At 45.9% G+C, this 19,445-nt stretch overlaps 2 protein-coding genes across 2 annotated transcripts in view; one reads left to right on the top strand and one right to left on the bottom strand.

Moving 5' to 3' along the window:
- Window positions 1-5: 5 nt before the first annotated feature.
- RAD54L (RAD54-like (S. cerevisiae)) lies at window positions 6-18,231 on the top strand (the record flags this gene model as incomplete). The annotated part of the gene is made up of 17 exons (XM_017743445.1): window positions 6-152; window positions 1,188-1,307; window positions 2,035-2,095; window positions 3,660-3,795; window positions 4,571-4,640; window positions 6,791-7,079; window positions 7,501-7,625; window positions 9,346-9,496; window positions 10,651-10,777; window positions 12,863-12,937; window positions 13,346-13,476; window positions 13,576-13,686; window positions 13,830-13,953; window positions 14,271-14,349; window positions 14,455-14,634; window positions 16,054-16,217; window positions 17,348-18,231. Coding segments are annotated over 17 exons (2,292 nt in total), but the record flags the coding sequence as incomplete, so codon positions are not given.
- LRRC41 (leucine rich repeat containing 41) overlaps window positions 18,215-19,445 on the bottom strand; it is a gene marked incomplete at its 5' end in the record, with an annotated part of 7,658 nt that continues 6,427 nt past the window's right edge. The window contains one exon of the mRNA XM_017743444.1: window positions 18,215-19,166. Within this exon, the coding sequence (XP_017598933.1) occupies window positions 18,932-19,166 (235 nt within the window). The remainder of the gene's footprint in view (window positions 19,167-19,445) is intronic.

The following is a 19,445-nucleotide window of genomic DNA, read 5'->3' as shown; positions in this document are numbered from 1 at the left end:
TGCTGGGAACCTCCCGGCCCCTCACTCTATGTGTGTGTGTGTGTGTTGTGTCTCTGTTGCAGAGGAGGAGCCTGGCCCCCAGCCAGCTGGCCAAGAGGAAGGCGGGCGATGAAGATGAGGAAGAGGAGGAGGAGGACTGGCGACCCCCGACGGTGAGCGAGGGGCCCCGGGACGTGGCTCGGTGTGTGCGTGTTCTCGGCCCCGTGTGACCCCGCAGCCGTGGGCAGGGGGATGCGGGGCGGGGCTGCATCCGAGTCACTCCCTGGTGCCTGAGCCTTCCCTCATCCTCTTGGCATCAGGCCCCCGGTTTATGCTGCCGTAAAACTTCGTGTCTCGGCGTGTGGTTGGTGGAAGAACTTCGCTGGGTACAGGTGGTGCGTCGTGGTTGCGGGAAAACTTCTTCCTGTGAGAGCTTCCGAGTGCTGTGTGAAAGGAAGGGTGACTGGGTAACTAGGAATAGGTCAATGTTTAAGACAGAATGTTGCATCTTTTTGTAACAGGACACGGGAGGATCAATTTCACCGATTATCTGTAAGAAACAGTAAAGACCTCGTTTAGCCACTAGTCCCAGCCCTAATCCTAGTATACAGTTATGTTTTATGTCACACAGGTCAAAGAGTCTCACCTAATGTTTTCTGTGTCAAATCCATTTTTCTGTGCCAGCGGGTGGTTGAAACCATGCTTCACGCTGAAGAGGACTGTGTTAAATCAGGAAACAGATCATTGACATTTATTTTCATGCTTTTCTAAGTGTTTGAAATGTAGGGTTCAGTGCGAGGCCTTTCACCTGCATAACACCAGGTGCCATGGAGCCTCTGGGGACTTTGATGTCGTTTGTTCCATGCTACTGACCTTTCCTTTTCTTAATTCTGCTTTTTTTGGGTGACAGGACAAATCTTAGTGTGGACAAGCCTGCCCTTTTACAGGTTAGAAGGTGGTAGTTATTTTCTTAACTAGGAGAATATTTTAAGCTTCATATAAATTAAACTTTAGGGCGCAGTGACCTTGGTGGCGTTGCTGTGTGAGCCCTTTGGCAGCAGGGGTGAGTGATGGCTGTGTGGGCTCAGAGCTGCTCGGCTGCCTGGGCGATGGAGTGTGTGCTTTGGTGCTTACTGAGTGTGACAGCAGAGCATCTTCTGCTCTCCCCAGCTGCCCCTGAGTTGTTCAGTTGCGATTCTGTTTTCCAGAGCCGGAAGAGGCAGAAGGCAGCCAGTGAGACGGAGAGTGGAGAATGCTACAGGTCGCCCTTCCGCAAACCCTTGGCTCAGCTGACCAACAGACCCCACTGCCTGGACAGCAGTCAGCACGTGAGTGGGGGTTGCTGCTGGCACACACAGAGCTCACTCAGCAACCAAGTCCAAGTGCCTCCGTGGCCCCATTTAATCAGAGGTGTTATGGAAATGCCACGCACACACAAAGTCTTTTGGAGAGGCTTTTTGCCAGCTCCAATCCTTCAATGTTGATGGAGGTGTGGGGGGAGAACTTCCTATAGTGAAGTCCTGGGTGAGGTTGTTCCATGGGGCCCTGGTGAAGGACAGTGCCCAGAGATGAGAGTTGCTTTCCACCCAGGTGGGTCAAATGCTGTGTGCCTGCCTGGTTCTCTCTGGGCTTCCACTACTGGAGACCAGATGCTGGACTGGCTGGGTGCTTCCTGCAATGGTAACCCAGCTCCTTTACAGGAAATGAGTTGCCTGACTGAATTACCAAGGCAGGGGAAAGCAATAGCTTTTAAAGAAGTGAATAAAACCAGTGGATTTAGGGAGATGGGAGCTATGAAAAATCAATTTCATGTATTAGAAAACCCAAAGGAAAACAGTTTTGAAAAGCAGAACTGGTGGAGGAAATTGTGCTGGATTGTTACTTTCTTCCTTTTGGATAGTCTTGAAAGTAGTTGGAGTTGAAGCTTGAGTAGATTAAATAGAGGGACTCCAAGTACTTGGCAAAACTGAGTTCTCAAAAAATGTCCTGGACTTGCTCTCTTGAGCAATCTCTGATTTCAGACTTCTGAAATGTGGTTTTTTTCTGGATTCCTAGGAGGCTTTTATCCGCAGCATTTTGTCCAAACCCTTCAAAGTCCCCATTCCAAATTATAAAGGTAAGATGAGGAGGTTTAAGGATTGTCTATGTTGGCTGACTTGATTAAAACAGATGATGCTTAGGCCTGTCAAATATATCTGTGGGGATTATTGTTATTTTTTGCACTGATGCATATGTTCCAGAAATCCTGACTTAATTTTGAAAGAAAAATACTGGCATATTAGCAAAGTCTTCATATTTCTTACTAGTGTTTAGTTTGGATAATCCTACATTTCAGAATTGGATTTTGTAGTCTTACTGCTATGTATTTGATGTACTGCCAGGAGATTTTACACCATATCACAAATACAAAAGCAAAATGAATTCCAAGCCACGAAGGTTTATCATTTAAATAATGATGCTAACAGACAGAAGGCTGAGGTGAAAAAGATTGTATGTGCCAGTTTTATTTCTGCTTGGCCTGGTGTGTTCAGCCTCAAGGTGATCTTCAAAACAAGATCATTTTGAAGTTCAAAGCGTCAGCTGGTTTGAATCAGTGAAACATAAGATCTCGGAAACAAATGGGCCTTTTCATGTCCCCTGCTTCCCCTTCACCCTCCAGCTTAAAAACACGAATGCAGATCAACCAGTTTCACTCAAACTTTTGTTATAAAAATGTTTTTAAGCAGCCACTGAATATGGAATGACAAGCCCCAAAAGAATTTGGCAAAGCTCGCTTCTGGAGAAGCGGATTTGTCAGGAGGCTCAAACAGAACTGTAACTGGCAAAGCGGCTTTCTGTGGCTGTTACCTCAGTCTCTTAATTGGGAAAAGTGGCTGTTTCTTGTGCTTGCTTTCTTGTTGTGTGTGCACTGCTGCCTCAGCTTGTGATACGCTTCTGTTTTGCAAGGAGCTTTAGCAAACAATGGACAAATAGACTGATTGAATCTTTTTCAAGCAAAATCAATCCTGGGAGCACAGTTGCCTGAGTTTTGATGGGAAAAGGGATTTCTATGTAGGTTGTTGTGTTCATCTCCATTTCAAAACTGTGACATCAAAATACAGTACTAGGGAAAGGGACTCATGCTTGGTTTCTACTTTTCACAGAAATTGGCTCCAAGGCCAAACATCTACTATTGCTCAGCAGAGAGAAAATAATACCCCAGAGCAGGTAGTGACAATATGATGCTGACTGTGATACTGTAGAATTTTGTCACTGTTAAAGATCAATTCCTGACCTTGCATCAAAGATACAACTGGCTAAGACTGGGTTAGGTGACCCCAAAAGAAGATTTCACCCAGCTTATTCTATATGTAGGAGTGTATTTGTTGAGCTGTTGAGATGTACATTCTGGAACCCTCCTTGGCTTTCAAAAAATCTAGAACAACCAGTGCCATTGCTCCATCTTTGCCTCTGTTCATTCGTTCTGTTTTTTCCTGCCTCTGAGCTTCCCACTGTGTGCTTCCAGAGTGCTGCCAAACAATGGCCCTGCTTAGGTTTGCTGTCTGCACCAGCTGTGCGTGCACCTCCACTCCAGCACCCAATTAATTCACTGTTCCTAAGTGTAATCAGACTCTGCTGCAAGGCTCTGCTTGCTTCCAGGAAGATGTTGTTGTTTGAGTTGTGCCTTTGTTTACTTTCAGGGCCCCTGGGCTTGCGCTCGCTGGGTGTCAAACGGGCGGGAGTGAGGAGTCCTCTCCATGACCCATTTGAGGATGGAGCTCTGGTTCTGTATGAGCCCCCGGTGCTGAGTGCCCATGACCAGCTGAAAATAGACAAGTGAGTCATCACCTGGCATGAATGCTGTAGCTCTGGCTTCTTTCTGGGTGTGGGTTTATGTGCTTTTCTCCCAAATGTGTTTGAGCTGGGGTCTGAACATCAAGGGGGAGTTTGATTCCAAGTATTCTGCCTGGATTGGTTCAGGTGTGGTTACAATCAAAGAAGGAATGTACCCATGCTGGATTGTTCGGGTTCTTTCACTGACTTTTCCATCTCTCATGCATCAAAAATTTAAACCTGTTGCAGGGAATGAGCATACACATACGGAGAAGTTGCTTAGAAAATATTATGGTTTAGACGTGTGTCAGGAAACATCAGCATCTAAGGACAAGCAAAGGGACATGACTGACAAATGTTAGGCTGCCTACTGGTTTTTATTCTGAGGTGGTTTCTTTTGTGCTATTGTTACAACTTAAAAAGGCTGTCAACTGGATCTTCATGGACAGAGAGGGGGTTTTCTCTCTCCAGAAATGCAATTACAATATTGTTACAGAAGCAAGAAAAATAATACTGACTTTTTAACTGTGTCTCGGAACCACATTCTACCCTTGTTTTAACCACAGCCCACATACATGGTTTCACTGATGTTTTAGACTGTGGGTCGGTCTCTAACTTGATTCTCAAAGCAGAATTAATCCATTTTTCACTTTCTTGTTTGGAGTTGCTTCGCCTGTGCCACAGGGGAGTCCTCAGTATAACAGTGAGATTTAACAAAACCTAAACATGTGCCGAATTCCTTAATCACACTCTCTTCTTTCTTGACTGCCTCCTGCAGGGACAAGGCACCTGTCCATGTTGTGGTGGATCCTGTCCTCAGCCGTGTTCTACGACCCCATCAGAGAGAAGTAAGTTTTCCACTGGGACCTAAAGGTCAGAGAAAAGTTAAGTTTTCCACTGGGACCTGAGGATGTGGCTGGAGGATTTGGTCCATTTCAAAAAGCCGCAGTTCTTCTGCTGGAGTTGTAACAGGTTTGCATAGGCCTCACAGACTGACAGTCTAACAGGCTCCAGTCTGTTGCAAATACAAAGTGAAACATTTGTTTTAAGCATCCTCTGAGAGGCCTGAATGCTGCTGATACTCCCTGTCCCTTTTCAAGCAAAGAGTCAGGGCTGAAAGTCCTGCCTTTACTTACCTTGAAGTCTGGAGATGTAGCTCTGCTGGGTGGAATTTGGTGTGGAAGGTGATGGGACATAGTTGCAATAAACTATTTTGCAGCCCAGTCTTGAGTCAGGCAGGGCAGACTGTCCACCACCTTTTTACTGCTCAGCAGAATTGATTGGATCTGCAAGTCCCTGAGCCGGGAAGCACTGAGGCTCCAATTTCTGGTACCATGGTTCCCAGCAAAGTGGAGAGTAGGTTCCTACTTCAGTGTGCTTTTGGTAGGTGTGAGCTGTCCCTGACCTATGCAGACTTGAAATTCGATAGTGGAGACTGCCAAAAAACATTTTCTGTTGTAAATATGTGCGACATTATAATATGGCAGCAGTGGGTACAACTCTCCAAATATCTGATATAGGCTTCTGGACAGCTCGAAGTTCATCCCAGATGCAGTATATTATCATTTAAGCCTGGAGGCAGCACAGATGGAAGCTGTGATTGCTGATCTTGCAGGCTAAGCAGGTCAAGCTGGATGTCTCCCTGCTCGGGAGATCTTCAGATGGGTCTGAGAGCATTGTAGGCTGCTCATGGCTTGTAGTTTTATCTTGGATTTCGTACTGAACCTGTGTCTCAGTGTTACGCTCACGTCTGGCTACATAGCTGGAGGCACTCTGGTTTTGGGTAAGCTACTGCCTGCTGGTGCTTTTGTCAAGTAATCAAAGTTATGTTGGTGTCCTAGGCACGCTTTTTTTTGCCAGGTAAATATCGATGATAAAGCAGTTTCTGCTCTAGTCTGATTAATAGGTCTCTGCCTGCTAAGATTCCTATGCTGCTTTATTCAGCTGATGCTCCTAAATGGTAGTACAGCTCTGCTCCAACTTTATTGTGACTTTTGCCCAGGTGCTGGTTCTGCAGCCAAATGAAGTCATGTAGCCAGTAATGAACTTCATGTATGTTCAACTGGCTTAAATAAATTCCATTAACCTGTAACTAAAGGCCTAAGAAAGAGAGAAGGAAAAGAACTTGAAAGTGCAAGTCAAGGTGCTCCATCTTCAAGTCCTAAATAGTGGAGTAGAGAGGAGTGATTCCTTACAGCTGTGTTTAGCTTGTGTCCCACACTCCCTGCTCCGTTGGCACAATGCAGGTAGCTTGTACCTTCCCAGCACAATGCCCTGGTTTTCTCTGACTCTCTTGTCATCACATGCTACATGAACATTTTGTAGTTTGTCTTTCTCTTTTTTTTTCCCTTCCCCCCCTTCCCCCCCCTTTATCTGTCTCAGTGATGTGTCAGAGCCTAATGCAGAGCTGAGCTCTTCTCCCACCATGTGACGTGGGTTATAACCTCAGCCCTGTGTCTTCTCTAAAGCTAAATCTGCTTTGGACCTTGAGCCCCCAGGTGAGTCACTGCTTCTAAGCAGAAGTGATGAAGGCTGATGATGGTATTTTGGGAATTAATCGGGCAGCAGAAACAACTCTACTCACTCTGATTCTTTAAAATTACCTGATTGGGTGTTGTTAAGATGATAAACCTCTTTGAAATGATTAATGCATGTTAGTTCATGGCCAGACCCTGTCTAATGCAGCCAAGGGTAGAAATTTCTGGGAATTCATGTTAGGAAGCTCATTATAATTGTACAAGTAAAATGTACTGAGATTTTATGCATGTTATGAGGTACATGTTGGCACCGGTAATGCTGTTCCACTCCAGATGTGGTGGCATTCTAGCTGTGCCTCGGGTGATTTCCCTCTGTCTCATTAGAACACTGCATGTCCCCAGGGATGTGTGTGCTACACAGATCTGCTGTTTGTTGTGCTATTGGTCCTGTGCATTGTGGTAATGAAATTGTCACTCTGCTGATGTCCCCGTCCTGCTCTGAGAGAACAATTTTTTGGCAGGGAGTTAAATTCCTCTGGGACTGTGTGACGAGCCGGCGGATCCCTGGGAGCCATGGCTGTATCATGGCAGACGAAATGGGGCTGGGCAAAACTCTCCAGTGCATCACACTCATGTGGACGCTTCTCCGGCAAAGCCCGGACTGCAAGCCCGAAATCGAGAAAGCCGTGGTGGTGTCTCCCTCCAGCCTGGTGAGAAACTGGTACAATGAAGTAGAGAAATGGCTGGGGGGAAGGATCCAGCCACTGGCCATTGATGGAGGCTCCAAAGAAGAGATTGACCGTAAACTAGGTACAGAAATGTTTGCAATCTGTGCGTTGGGCTGGTTGAGGTCAAAATCTTGCATTGGAAGAAGCCTGCAGCAGCTCATGTGAACATCTCTGTGCAGTCACTGGATCTCTGCACACTGATGGCTGTCTCTCCACTTACATGTTTAGATCAGACCCTTGCATGTTTGGTAATAGTTGATCTTTTGGCATAATCCAAATCTAGTCAGGTATTATAGTAGTCCCAGTGCTCTTATTTTGCTCCAGCTGGAAGGCAGGAAAGGAGGCAGAAGGGCCATGGAAATGGGAACAGTTTTGGGGAAGGAAGAATGGGTATATATGGATGGAAGGGTTTTCCTAGATTTTTAAGACAAAATATTTGATTGTTTGACCCATTTTCCTCATCCTTCTTTTTTTTTTTTCCTTTGTTCCCTTCCCATCTGCAGTTGGCTTTATGAACCAGCGTGGCCTGCGAGTGCCTTCACCCATCCTGATTATCTCCTATGAAACCTTCCGACTCCACGCCGAGGTGCTGCAGAAGGGCAGTGTTGGGCTGGTCATATGTGATGAGGTATGGGGGCACCTTTAAGGAGAATCCATTCCTGGTATTTTCTCAACATCTGGGTGAGACTGGATCTGCTTTCTTAAAAGGCGACTGGACAGTGGGAAATAAGATGTGGCTGTGGACAGCACCCATTCAGGTGTTTCAGAGGTTCTAAGTAATAAAATCAACCATACTGTTGTGAGTGTGAAATGGGAGATGGTGTCTTCATGAGCCAAGATATGAAGAAAATCCAGTTGGTGGTAACTGTGTCCACTTGTAGGTGTCTGATAGGTCCTACTACTAGGGCCCTCTCCATGTGAAATATGTACCAGAAAGGAGGTCCATGCCTGTCTCTGACTCTGTTGGGTAGTGCCCTGGCTTACTGGTTTTCATTCATTGCTGTGTGTCTTTGTTAAAGTGGGAAGTACTTCCTGTTTGGCCTGGCCTCATGTTCTGCACAGTAATTTTTAACCTGTCTCTTTGGAGCAAGAGGTTGGACTGGAGGCTTCTGAGGTCTCTCACAGCCTAAATAATTCTGTGATTCAGCATGCTCTTGTGAGTAGTGTTGGCTGCTGTCAGCCATTATATCTGGCATTCTGTGCTTGTGGGTGAGTTTGAAGGATACTCCCATGGCATGACCTTCTTCCTCTCTCTGTACTCTCATGCCTGGAGCAGAGGTAGGAGAGCTGGGTGAGGAGTTACTCATGCTGCTTGTTCAAGAGGAGATGGGGCTGGCTTGACTCCCTGCGCACTGGATCGAGCTTTGCAAAGCTTTTGTTGTCAAGCTCTGCTTTCACATGGCCAAAATTGAGTTGTTTTTTCATTTGTCATTCCCTACTTGTGGTTATAGGCAGTGAGAGCCAGAGATGCTTTGGAAGTGTCCTCTGCCTCCTTGAAACGATCAAGCTGGGGCCTGGCAGGGGTTGAGAGGATTAATTAAATGGCGGTGCCACCCAGTGGTTTGGCTTTGTAATTGCCAGAGAGAGGGTTAAACAGAGCGAGTATCCCCAGAAATGTAGCTCCCATAAACCTTTTATCTGCCAGTCTGTGACTGCCCCCACCTCTCAGTGCCCCTGGGATGGGACCAGCACCTAGGGAGTCTGGGAACCCACATCCTTGGCCATGTGGCTTCTGTATATTTCCAATAAATACCTCTGGTGCTGTCTGGCACTCGTAAAAAGCCTCTTATCACTTGTGCTTTATCCTACACAGCATTCAGATGCTAATAAAGTTTCTCTTCCCAGGCATGAGAAATTGCACCTGTATTCAGATTACCCCTGTAAGAGGTGAAGAATCTCTCTTTATTAGTGTGCAAAGGTCTGGCAATCCTCTACATAGGTGGTCCGAGAGGCTTGTGATCTTGACCTTGGGTGGAGCAGTTTTACTGGTCCAGAGTTCAGTGCTTGTGTTGATAGCTGAAAACATTCCCATCTTTGAATAGGAAACAGTTCCTAGAGTTATACTGTGCGATGGTTGTTACTTTCATAGTAGACTTTCTTGTCTGGGTGGAGCTCAGATATTCCTGGTCTTGGAAGCTTGTAATGTCTTGTTCCCTCACATAATGGCTTCTTCAGGTTTTGCACTAGATCCTTGTCTTTGAAACAAGTCTGTTGCAAGACTTACTCCACTACCAGGAATGGGAAAAGTGGTGAGATGCTTTTTATCAGTGCTGATGAGGCTCTCCAAGCTGCTTCCTAACAGGGCCACTGGATTTATCAGCCTTATTCCTCTTCTCTGTTTTTCAAAGGGCCATAGACTGAAGAACTCAGAAAACCAAACTTACCAGGCTCTCAACAGCTTAAACACACCTCGACGAGTCCTTATCTCAGGCACCCCCATTCAGAACGACCTGCTGGAGTATTTCAGCCTGGTGCACTTCGTCAATTCGGGCATCCTGGGTAAGAGATCAATGTGTGGAAGATGTGAGGGAGGGGCAGGTGCTGGCCAGGCTTCTCTCGATGCCAGCAAAAGCAGCAACTGAGACGTTGGTGAAAAGTCATGTCAGGGGCTTGGAACTAGATGATCTCCAAGGTCTTTTCCACCTCAAACCATTCTGTGATTCTATGAGACTTAGTCTCTTCCTCTTTGTAACCGGAAAGCCTAGGTCAGGGTGCCCTGTTCTAGAGGCCGTGTATAATCTGATCTGTTTCAACAGGGTTGTAAAGCAAAGTACACCAGTTTAACAGGTGTTTTGGAAGGGGAATCAGAGTAAAATAAAAATGTGAAACTGAGTACTACTGTAAATGATTTCTTTGTTGCTGTAACTCGTCACCCATGATTGTCTCAGGTTGTTGGGCATTCAGTCCAAGAGGCTTCTCATTAATTCCAGTGCATGCACAACTCTAGTTAAACATAATTCATCAGATTCTTAGTCTTGCAAGCAGAATTTGGGCTTAATCTTTTCCGTTCAGCTGTTCTGCCCCCAGGAGTTCTCAAGGAAAGGATGGAATGGGATAGTACATGTTCTACATCTGCTTTTCTCATGTGCTTCAAATTTGGGTAGTTATTACAGGAAGCTGATGGGATTTCACCTGGCCCCCTTGACCTGTACTTTGGGCAAGATGACTCTCCCTGTACTTGCAGCTCGTGCTTTCTGAGATGAGGTTAATGGTGTAACTACTGCAGCAAAGCTGCATGTACTCAGTAGGTGTTTTTCCCACTTTCAGCCTGTGGCCAGTAATAAGCAACTGATTACAGATAATTTTAGAGCAGGCACAGATAATGCCTGTGCTGTTGTTTGCAAGGACAAAATCTGGGAATAAAAGTATGACTGGAATGTGAGCAAAAGCAGTATGTGCCTAACTGTTGAAGTAAAATCATGTAACTGTTGGCTTTGCACTGTTGTTAGAGTACAAAATGATTCTCTGTTGTACTGATTTGCCTGCCTTGTTGGAGTCTTTCCTGGCTAGAAAGAAAAACAGTCTTATGGATGGGATGAGGGTTTGTTTTATCTGCTGGGCTCTGTGCTTGGGGAGTGATAACTGGGGCTGTGGGATGCTGATCAAAGGTTCTTTGGTAGTAGTTGTCACCTTTTCACTTCTGTTTTATACAGGAACTGCACAGGAATTTAAAAGACATTTTGAAATGCCCATCTTGAAAGGAAGAGATGCAGATGCAAGTGAAGCTGAGCGACACAAGGGAGAAGAGAGGCTTAAAGAGCTGATCAGTATTGTGAACAGGTGAACTTCATCCCTCTTCTCTTTGCAAGGCTTTTGCATAAGCCCTTTGCATAAGCCCTGCTATCTTTCCAAATTACAGTAGCTGTAATGAATTCTCTTGCCTGTTACATCTATTCAGCAAGTGATTGTGCAAGTATTTATTGCCTAAGAAATCCACATAGCATGGAGCTTTTGTCTGCTAAATGGTACTGACATGGCACAGTCAGCTGCAGTCACCCCCAAGCAGTACTCTCAGGTACTGAATTATTATTTGACTCCTATGTTTCTGTTTTTCCTGGGATCTGAATAATCAGGCAGCATCCTTTTATTTATTTTAAGATAACTACAAGTTTGGGCTGGATCAGACTTGAGATCCATCCAGCCCAGATGCTGAGTAGCAGAAGGAGAATAAGGAATGTCACTCAGTTGTGCTGTTGATGCCCAAGTCACAATAGAGTCCAGCTAACACTTTAATAGTTGTGTTGGCTGTGTAGGGCTGATAGGAGACTACAAGTGTCAGAGATGGGACTTCTGATCCTCGAGAAGCACCTCTGTCATGTGAAGCGCTGTCTTATTTATCTTTGGTTGATTTGTGGTATTTGTTTTAACCTGGTGTTTTTTCATGAATACAACCAATTTATCCACATCTGCTGGCAATTGCTTGGCTGTCTCTAAGAACGTTCTAGAAAAGACTTGAATTCTCAGCACTGCTGGTGTCTTCAGTTCTTTATCTGATTTTTTGTTTGTGGGTTTGGTTTGGTGGTTTTTGTTTGGTTGGTTTTGTTTTGGTTTTTTTAATCTGATCTTTTTCAGCCATCACAAATACAATCCTGCAGTTTATGGTCATGGTAAATTAAATTTCACACTGAGTATAGTCACTCCATAGAGACAGTCCTGACCTTGACTCAGATCAGCTTGTAGAAGCCTAAGGAAAAGGAAAGGTTGGGAGGAGAAAAGCTTATTCTTTCTTGAAGTGCATTTATTTCTTTTTATAGTTGATGGAAAATGGGTGTAAAAGTTCTTTTTCCTTCCCTTTACTGTGCAACAGTCATGATACACAAATAGGGAAGACAAGGCACAAAAGTAGTGGCAGATGAATCTGTTGAATTCGGTAGGAATTGCGAATGGGACAGTGATGCAAAGACTTATAGAATCATGGATGTAAGGCTGGAAGGGTGCTGGAGAAGGCATCTAATCAGTCTTGCTGTCCTAAGGTAGAAGGTGTTAGACCTAGACCATCTCTTAATCCCCACCCAGCACTGAAGACCTTGCAATTTTCCTAGGACACCTTTTCCAGGGCATTGCTCTCTTTGCAGTTAGAAAATGCTCTTAATGTGTAACATAAATCTTCCTTACTGCAGTTTAAGCCTATTACTTTTCATCCTTCTGCTTATGGGTTCAGAGACCAGATTATTCCTTTATTTACCAGCCTTTGACTGATTTTGGGGTTGTCATATATCCCTGCTGTCTTTCTTCTATAGGTTTTGTAACATATTTTTGATGCTTCCTGGCAGAACTGGGTTTCTGCACCTTTTACTCTGTCTCAGCTCAGCACTTTTTCTAGTCCATTCCACCTTCCCGAAGTGTGGCAAAAACTGCTTCATGGGGCATTTCCAGAGCCCCAAAGGAGATATATCCTTTTCTGGAATCTTGGGCCAGGCAATGAGCCCATCTTGGCCAAGGATGGCTACTGATTTATTAAATGGGGAGTTGCCTGCCTGTACTTTGGGTTATGCCCCCGGTTTGTGGTGGTTGATTCTTGTCCTTGTTTGCTGTCCATGCTGCTGGTCTGTTGTAGCTCAAATTGCAAATGCTGTTGGTAGTCTAAGGAAGAGCAGAGATTCTCTTGTGACTGAGCTCTGTGTAGGTGGAATCATGTCTGATCCCTCCAAATCTCATGAACCACGTTTGGAAGCCTTGCAAAGACAGGGGGTTATATGAGGCTCTGTAATACATGTGGGTGGTGGGTGTCTGGCCTCTGCCATGTGTTGGACAGTCACAGACCCATGGAGAGAAAACATCAGAGGGACTGTGTGTTGACCACTTGAGGAATAGTAGTGATAAAACAGTCATCCAAGCATCTGATGGTAATGTCTCTCCCTGCAGGTGCTTAATTCGGAGAACTTCAGACATCCTGTCCAAATACCTGCCAGTGAAGATTGAACAGGTGGTCTGCTGCAGGTACCAAAAAGCATTTGCTGTGTCTGGGAAATAGTGGAAGCAGTAGGAAGGACTGAAAAATAGCAAAAAGTCCTTCCATTCTTCTGGTGACTGCTTCCCTCTAGGAATGATGTTGTAGGCATTGGCAATGTTGCTTTTCCTCCTGAAGCCACAGCCCACAACTGGTGGTTCTGCCAGCCAGCTGGTGAGCTCTGGGCAGCTGTGTAGAGCAGAGCCCTGGGCTGTGCAGTCTCTGCAAGCTTCTCTTCCAGCTCTGGCAGATAGCAGTGCTCTACCAGCAGCCTTGGGGGCTCTAAGCTGTCTGTGCTGTAGCTAAAAAAGCTGAGCTGAAAGGAACTGTGTAGATTGAGCAGGATGGGTTTTTGTTTGGCTGCAGACTGGGGCTGCAGAGCTCTTGTTGTGTTTCAGACTGACACCTTTGCAGACTGAGCTGTACAAGAACTTCCTGAAGCAAGCCAAGCCAGTGGAGGAGCTGAAGGAGGGCAAAATCAGTGTTTCATCTCTCTCTTCCATCACTTCCTTGAAGAAGCTCTGTAATCGTGAGTTGTTCACTTGGGTTTGGGTTTTGCACTGTTGGTGGAACTTTTTTGGGTCTCCCTTGTGCACACCACAGTCTCTGAGCTCTGTTTATTCTCCAGATCCTGCTCTTATCTATGATAAGTGTGTGGAAGAGGAAGAAGGATTTATGGGAGCCCTGGACTTGTTCCCTGCTGGCTACAGCACCAAATCTGTGGAGCCCCAGCTTTCAGGTACTGTGGAACTCAGCAGTACAGATGTGCTGCCTAACACAGGCAACCATGGGACTGTATTTAACATCTTACCAAGTGCCCCCTACAAGATCTGGAATTTGGGAATTCTGCTCTAGCTTTTTCTTTCTTTCCTTTTTATCCAGGCAAGATGCTGGTTTTGGATTACATCCTTGCTGTTACCAAAAGCACCAGTAATGACAAGGTGGTTTTAGTGTCTAACTACACTCAGACACTGGATCTATTTGAAAAGCTCTGCAGGAACAGAAGGTTTGTCTTTGGGTTTTGCTGGTTTAATCCTGCTAGATTTGACTTGTAGCCTATGCTGTAAAAGAACTGGCTATTTCTACACTTTCTATCATCAGGAACTTGTGATCTGTCTTGTAGCTCAGGTGTTCCTGAATTGGAACTAATGTGGCTTTTGCTTTGTCTCCTGGGGTCACTCAGCAGAAAGTCTCTGGCCCTCTGCTAACGTTTCTAAAGCCCATTCTGTTGTTATAAGGCCGATGGTGACAGATTTTTCTGTTTTAAGTAGAATGCTCTAAAGATAGCAGCAGTCTGATTGTAGTAAATGCTGTCTGTTCCAGGTATTTGTATGTCCGCCTGGACGGCACCATGTCCATTAAAAAGAGAGCAAAGATCGTGGAGCGATTCAACAGCCCCTCGGTGAGGAGAACCTGCCAGATGGGAGCAGCTCTCCTGCCAGTTCCGAGTGCTGTGAGTAAAAGCATGGCTGCCTCTGTGCTCTAATCCAAGCCTGCCTTTTTGCAGAGCCCCGAGTTCATCTTCATGTTAAGCAGCAAAGCAGGTGGCTGTGGTTTGAACCTGATTGGGGCCAACAGACTGGTGATGTTCGACCCTGACTGGAACCCCGCCAACGACGAGCAGGCCATGGCTCGCGTGTGGCGGGATGGCCAGAAGAAGATGTGCTACATCTACCGACTGCTTTCGGTGAGGCAAACTCCTCTCCCCTCCTCAGCATGGAGCTCTGGGTGCCAGCCCAGACTGCAGCTGCTCTGATTGGGGCCAGAAGGGAAAGAACTCTTTTGTGTTGGTGACCAGAATTGATTGGAACTTAATTGCTTCCTGCCCTTAGATGTGTTGCCATGGAAAACCATGAAGGTTCTAGCTGGAGGGTCATTACTGCAGCCCTTGGTTTTTAGCAGTGGCTGGCTTCTGAGAAATAGAAACAACTGTGGTTTTGCAGATAAGATGTTCCTTTGAAGTCATTTAGGCATCTGACTTCTTTAATTTCATGGGGTGGCTGATGCAGAAGTTGCTGTTTTTCAGCCAGGCTGCAGTCTGTTTCAGTTGGGTGTACGTGTACTTAGGAAACAGCAAGTACATTCCTGGAATTACCAGCAGCATTTGGGATGAGCTGCCAGTGAGCAGGTGGGATAGCTGCTCTGTAGAGGAAAACCATGAAGGAGACTAATCTTTTCAGGCTGCTCTAACACTTTGTCCAGCAGTGCCAGTAGTGATTACTGCTTAGAAGTGTCCCCTCTCTGCCCTTGTTCACCTCTCTCTCTTTAGTTCAGACTGTGGGATATTTTTGTTTTGTTTGGGAGGGGGAAGTTGTTGGGTGGTTTTTTTGTATGTGGTTTTTGGTTTTGGTTCTTTTTTTTGTGTAAGTTTGGGTTCCGTGGTCAATTATTATTTTTACTTTGAGAAAACAGACATTCTTTGCCCATCTTTTCTTAATGGAGTTCTTCTCTGACCTGGCTGCACTTGGAAGCAGGGAGCTCCTTTGCTTTTAGAAACAGGAAATCAGTCTGCAAATCATGACTAATCACCCCGCTCCTTGGTACACATTCGTTTGCAAAACAGACATGTTGCTCTTAGATTTTTGCCTTAGAAATGTAGCATACTGAGCTTTCTGCACATCTGCTCTAGAAGCAGACATCTCCCTCCAGACAGGATGTGATTGATCCGTGTGTGGGTGAACCAGCAAATAGTGCTGATGGTGTCACCCAGGGCTAGACCTTGTTGCTGCTTCTTGGGGAGATTGTGGTTGGGATTTTTTGTCAGGGAGCAGCTGTAGCTGCTCAGCTCCTTTCCCTTCCTTCTTGTCAGCACAACCTGGTGCAGTGTGTGACCTTTAGCCACGAGTGGCAGTTCCACCTCTTCCTCATCCATATCTCCACTGGATCCACTTCTGTAGCCACAGGGAAAGACAAGCAGAGTTGGGTTAGATCTGCAATAAAACAGATGTGGTTGGAGTGCAGCTACTAAAACTTGCCTGTTACCTGTACTGGCGAGGCACTGAGTGATCCTGACATCTTAGTGCTGTTTGATCTGTGACACCTTCCCAGTGTAGTGCTGCTTTAACACCAGTGTTCCAACTGTGCTTCATCTCTGACTCACCTGTAGACAGGGACCATAGAGGAGAAGATATTCCAGCGCCAGACCCACAAGAAGGCCCTGAGCAGCTGCGTGGTGGATGAAGAGCAGGATGTAGAAAGGCATTTCTCACTTGGGGAGCTGAAGGAGCTCTTCACGCTGAATGAGACCACCACCAGTGACACCCATGACAAGTGAGTATTCTGAATGACTAATGGCTGGGATAACAAAAGTTTGGTCGTGTAATTCAGGGGTTTCCCAGGCAGCAGGAGGAAGTCCAGAGAGTGAGCCTCAAGTGGTTCTGCTTCTGAAGCTGTTAACCACCTAGACATGAGCACTTTCTTGCTGTCCTCCCTTTTTGTTGTCTAGAAAAGCTGTGCTGGTTGGACAGGTGAGCAAACTATCTTGTAGCTGCCCGTTTTGGAGACTGAAATACTGCAGCTAATGAAAAAACTGATCAGAACTGTTCAAATTGGTGGAGCCTATTGGTTCTTCCTTGCTGCTCTCTTCCTGGTGGTCTGTGGTCTCTAACTGCTGAACTGCTTTCATACCAGGCCTTCTCCACTGGCTAAGAATTTATAAAGCTGTTCTGGGAACTAAAAGAATCCTCTTCTCCATTGTCTGCCCTTCCCCCCCAGCCCAGAGACCTGTGGTATTATAGCCACCAGAAAGAGGGGACAGGGAGTGCAGGAAAATGCTTCACTGTGAAAATTAAGACTCTTAGTTCAGGCAAGAAGTGAAGGGGATTAGTTTTAAGCTGACTCAAAGCTTAGCTTGGGGTAGGTATCCATTCTGCATGGCAACAGCCCTTGCTGGCAGGGCTGCTGCTGCTCTTTGTCTCCTGAAGTGACAGCTCAGTAGGGCCTCTCCAAAACAGCCTCAGTATTATCGTGGTGGCTGTGGTGGGAGCCAGAATGGAGTGTTTTGGAGCATGGTGTGCTCTTTGAATTCAGGAGTCCTGATGCAATACTAACAGCAGCAGTCACTTGAGATCTGCCTTAAGCAACATCCCACACCTTTTAAGAGAAACTCCTCCTGAACTTCCTCTGCGTCCTGCTGGACCATTTAACCATGTGCAAACATGAAGAGCAACTGCCATTAGAAACAGAACCCCAGGTTTTCAAACTGCGAGTCACTCCTTATCTGTCACACACACCGGAAGGTAGTTGTGTGTTTAAATGAAACGCAGTAGTAATTCAGAAACTGACAATCCAGCTCCAGTGGAGTTAATCCAAACGTTACGGGGCTGCAGTTTTAAACAGCCCCTGTGCTGAAGCAGCAGAGGAGCCTTGCACTGACTGCCCTTGCACTGCCCTTGTTGCAGGATCAAGTGTCGCCGCTGTGTGAACGGGCACCAGGTCCGGCCCCCTCCCGACGGCTCCGACTGCACCTCGGACCTGTCCCAGTGGCACCACTGCGCCGATAAGCGGGGCCTGCAGGACTCTGTGCTGAAGGCTGCATGGGATGCTGCTGTCACCTTCACTTTCCATCATCACTCCCATGAGGAGCAGCGAGGGATTCCCTAAGAGGTTACTGTCCCCTGTGGGGGCAAGGGCAGGCTCTGTGGCAGCCTGCCTCACTTTGATCCCTTTCAAAGAAAGGGACAGTGGGCAGCTGTGCATGCTGGACTTTGTGTGGCCGTGGGACAGCAGAACAGTATGGCTTCAGAGTGGCTGGAAGGCCCTTGGCAGTGTTCAGTCTACTGCAGCAGCAAGGAGTCCATGGCTTTTTTTCTCCTGTTGTATTGTGTGCCTGAAAAACACCCCCATGGGAACTGGGAATAACGGGACCTTCCATGCTTGATCAGATTTAGCACTGGTTCACTCTAGGCCTTTGGTGTCTGTGCCTTCTACTCACCCAGGTTTTGTCTTCAGGTTTTATAGCATTTGATGTGCAGTCAAGTTTTTTTTCCTTGACAGCTCCGGCTTACAGCTGCTGATCAAAACTTGCAGGATCCACTTTGCTGTGAAATGTGAACCTTGCTGATTACTTGGGAACAAGAGGATTTTGTACAAGGGAAAAAATTTTTAGCTTGTATGTTGAACATCTGGCCTGAAAGATCATGCAAGCAAGGCTCTATTCCAGTAACTCCATTTCTAAAACCACTTGATTTGTTATGGGCAGGATCCCCTGATCTAGCAGTGTTTTAATGAGATCCCATTACATGACAGTAATAAAATTCACAGTTTGGTACATTATGGGTCTTAATTATAATTTTATTAGAAAAATGTTACAAAATAACAAACTATTCAAAACCTCTGTAAAATGACTGCAGACACTGGAAAAGGGCAGTGTGATTGCAAATAAACAGCAAGCTACTTGGTACATAAAGAACTTTTTTGGTATAAAGTACAACTTTCCAAATGGAAAAAGGTCAAGGCTGGGGGCTTTGTTAGCTTGTTTTCTACTCCCTTTAAGTAGAGGAAGGAGTTCTTCACATGAGATTCACAGATCACAGAATAATGAAGGTGGAAGGGATGTCAGGTGATACTGTCCAATACCCCTCCTCAAAAACAAGATCACCTAGACCTGGTTTCCAAGGACCACAACCCAATGGCTTTTGAGTCTCTCCCACGCTGGAGATGGTTATTGGTGAGGCATTAGCTGAAACAACATGAAATTTGTCGCAACACCCAATGACATAAACAACTGTTTGTTCAGAAGCTCATTTGATGAATGTCCCATTTAAAATACTCAAAAAGATGGTAAGGGTTAGATCACCTGGAAATAGAGCCGTTGGCCCACATGGTCTGGTGTGGCATGTCAGTGTCACACCCCTTCTTCAAATGAACACCAAAGTGAAAAGAACAACTCTGTACTGCTTGAACTGGGGAAGAAACCTCCACCTGTGCTGTGAAATCAGAATTGCTTCATTCAAGCTCATGGGTTTCTCCTGCTCCTGTGTCCCTCACATGACACTGATGTAGTCAGCGAAGGCCTGGGAGGAGTCCCACGAGTCATTGACTACACTGCACAGGGCTTTGAGACGCCGCAGCGCCTCCTGGGCTGTTTCTGCATCCTGGTCCAGCCAATTTTGGAAGAGGCGGAGGTGTGTGAATGGAATCTGTCCCCCTCTCTGCTGGATGTGGCCTTCCAGCTTCTTTGTGAACTCCAGCAGCCCATCAGGTTTGATGCAGTTTGAGCTTTCCAGGGAAAGAAGAAAAAGAAAGCCATTAAAAGTCTAGGCTATAATTTGAGCAGTTTAAATTACTGTTCCTTCTAGTAACTGCCTGTGCAGTATAAAGTGTGAGTGTTTCTTATGAAAAACAAAACTGAGTATGAAGGGCTGGAAACTTTCTTAAACCAAGGTGGTAACAATGCCCAAGTTAAACTCATTATCCAGACCTCCTACTACTCAAGTAGACCTAGTTGTGGCCTTAAAATGTTGCTGGACCCAAGCGGCCTGGCCCAACTGCCCAGTC

This window comes from Corvus brachyrhynchos, unplaced genomic scaffold (assembly GCF_000691975.1).
Source record: "Corvus brachyrhynchos isolate BGI_N302 unplaced genomic scaffold, ASM69197v1 scaffold48, whole genome shotgun sequence".
NCBI classification, from domain to species: Eukaryota; Metazoa; Chordata; class Aves; order Passeriformes; family Corvidae; genus Corvus; species Corvus brachyrhynchos.
This window is presented reverse-complemented; position numbering and strand designations above follow the sequence as displayed.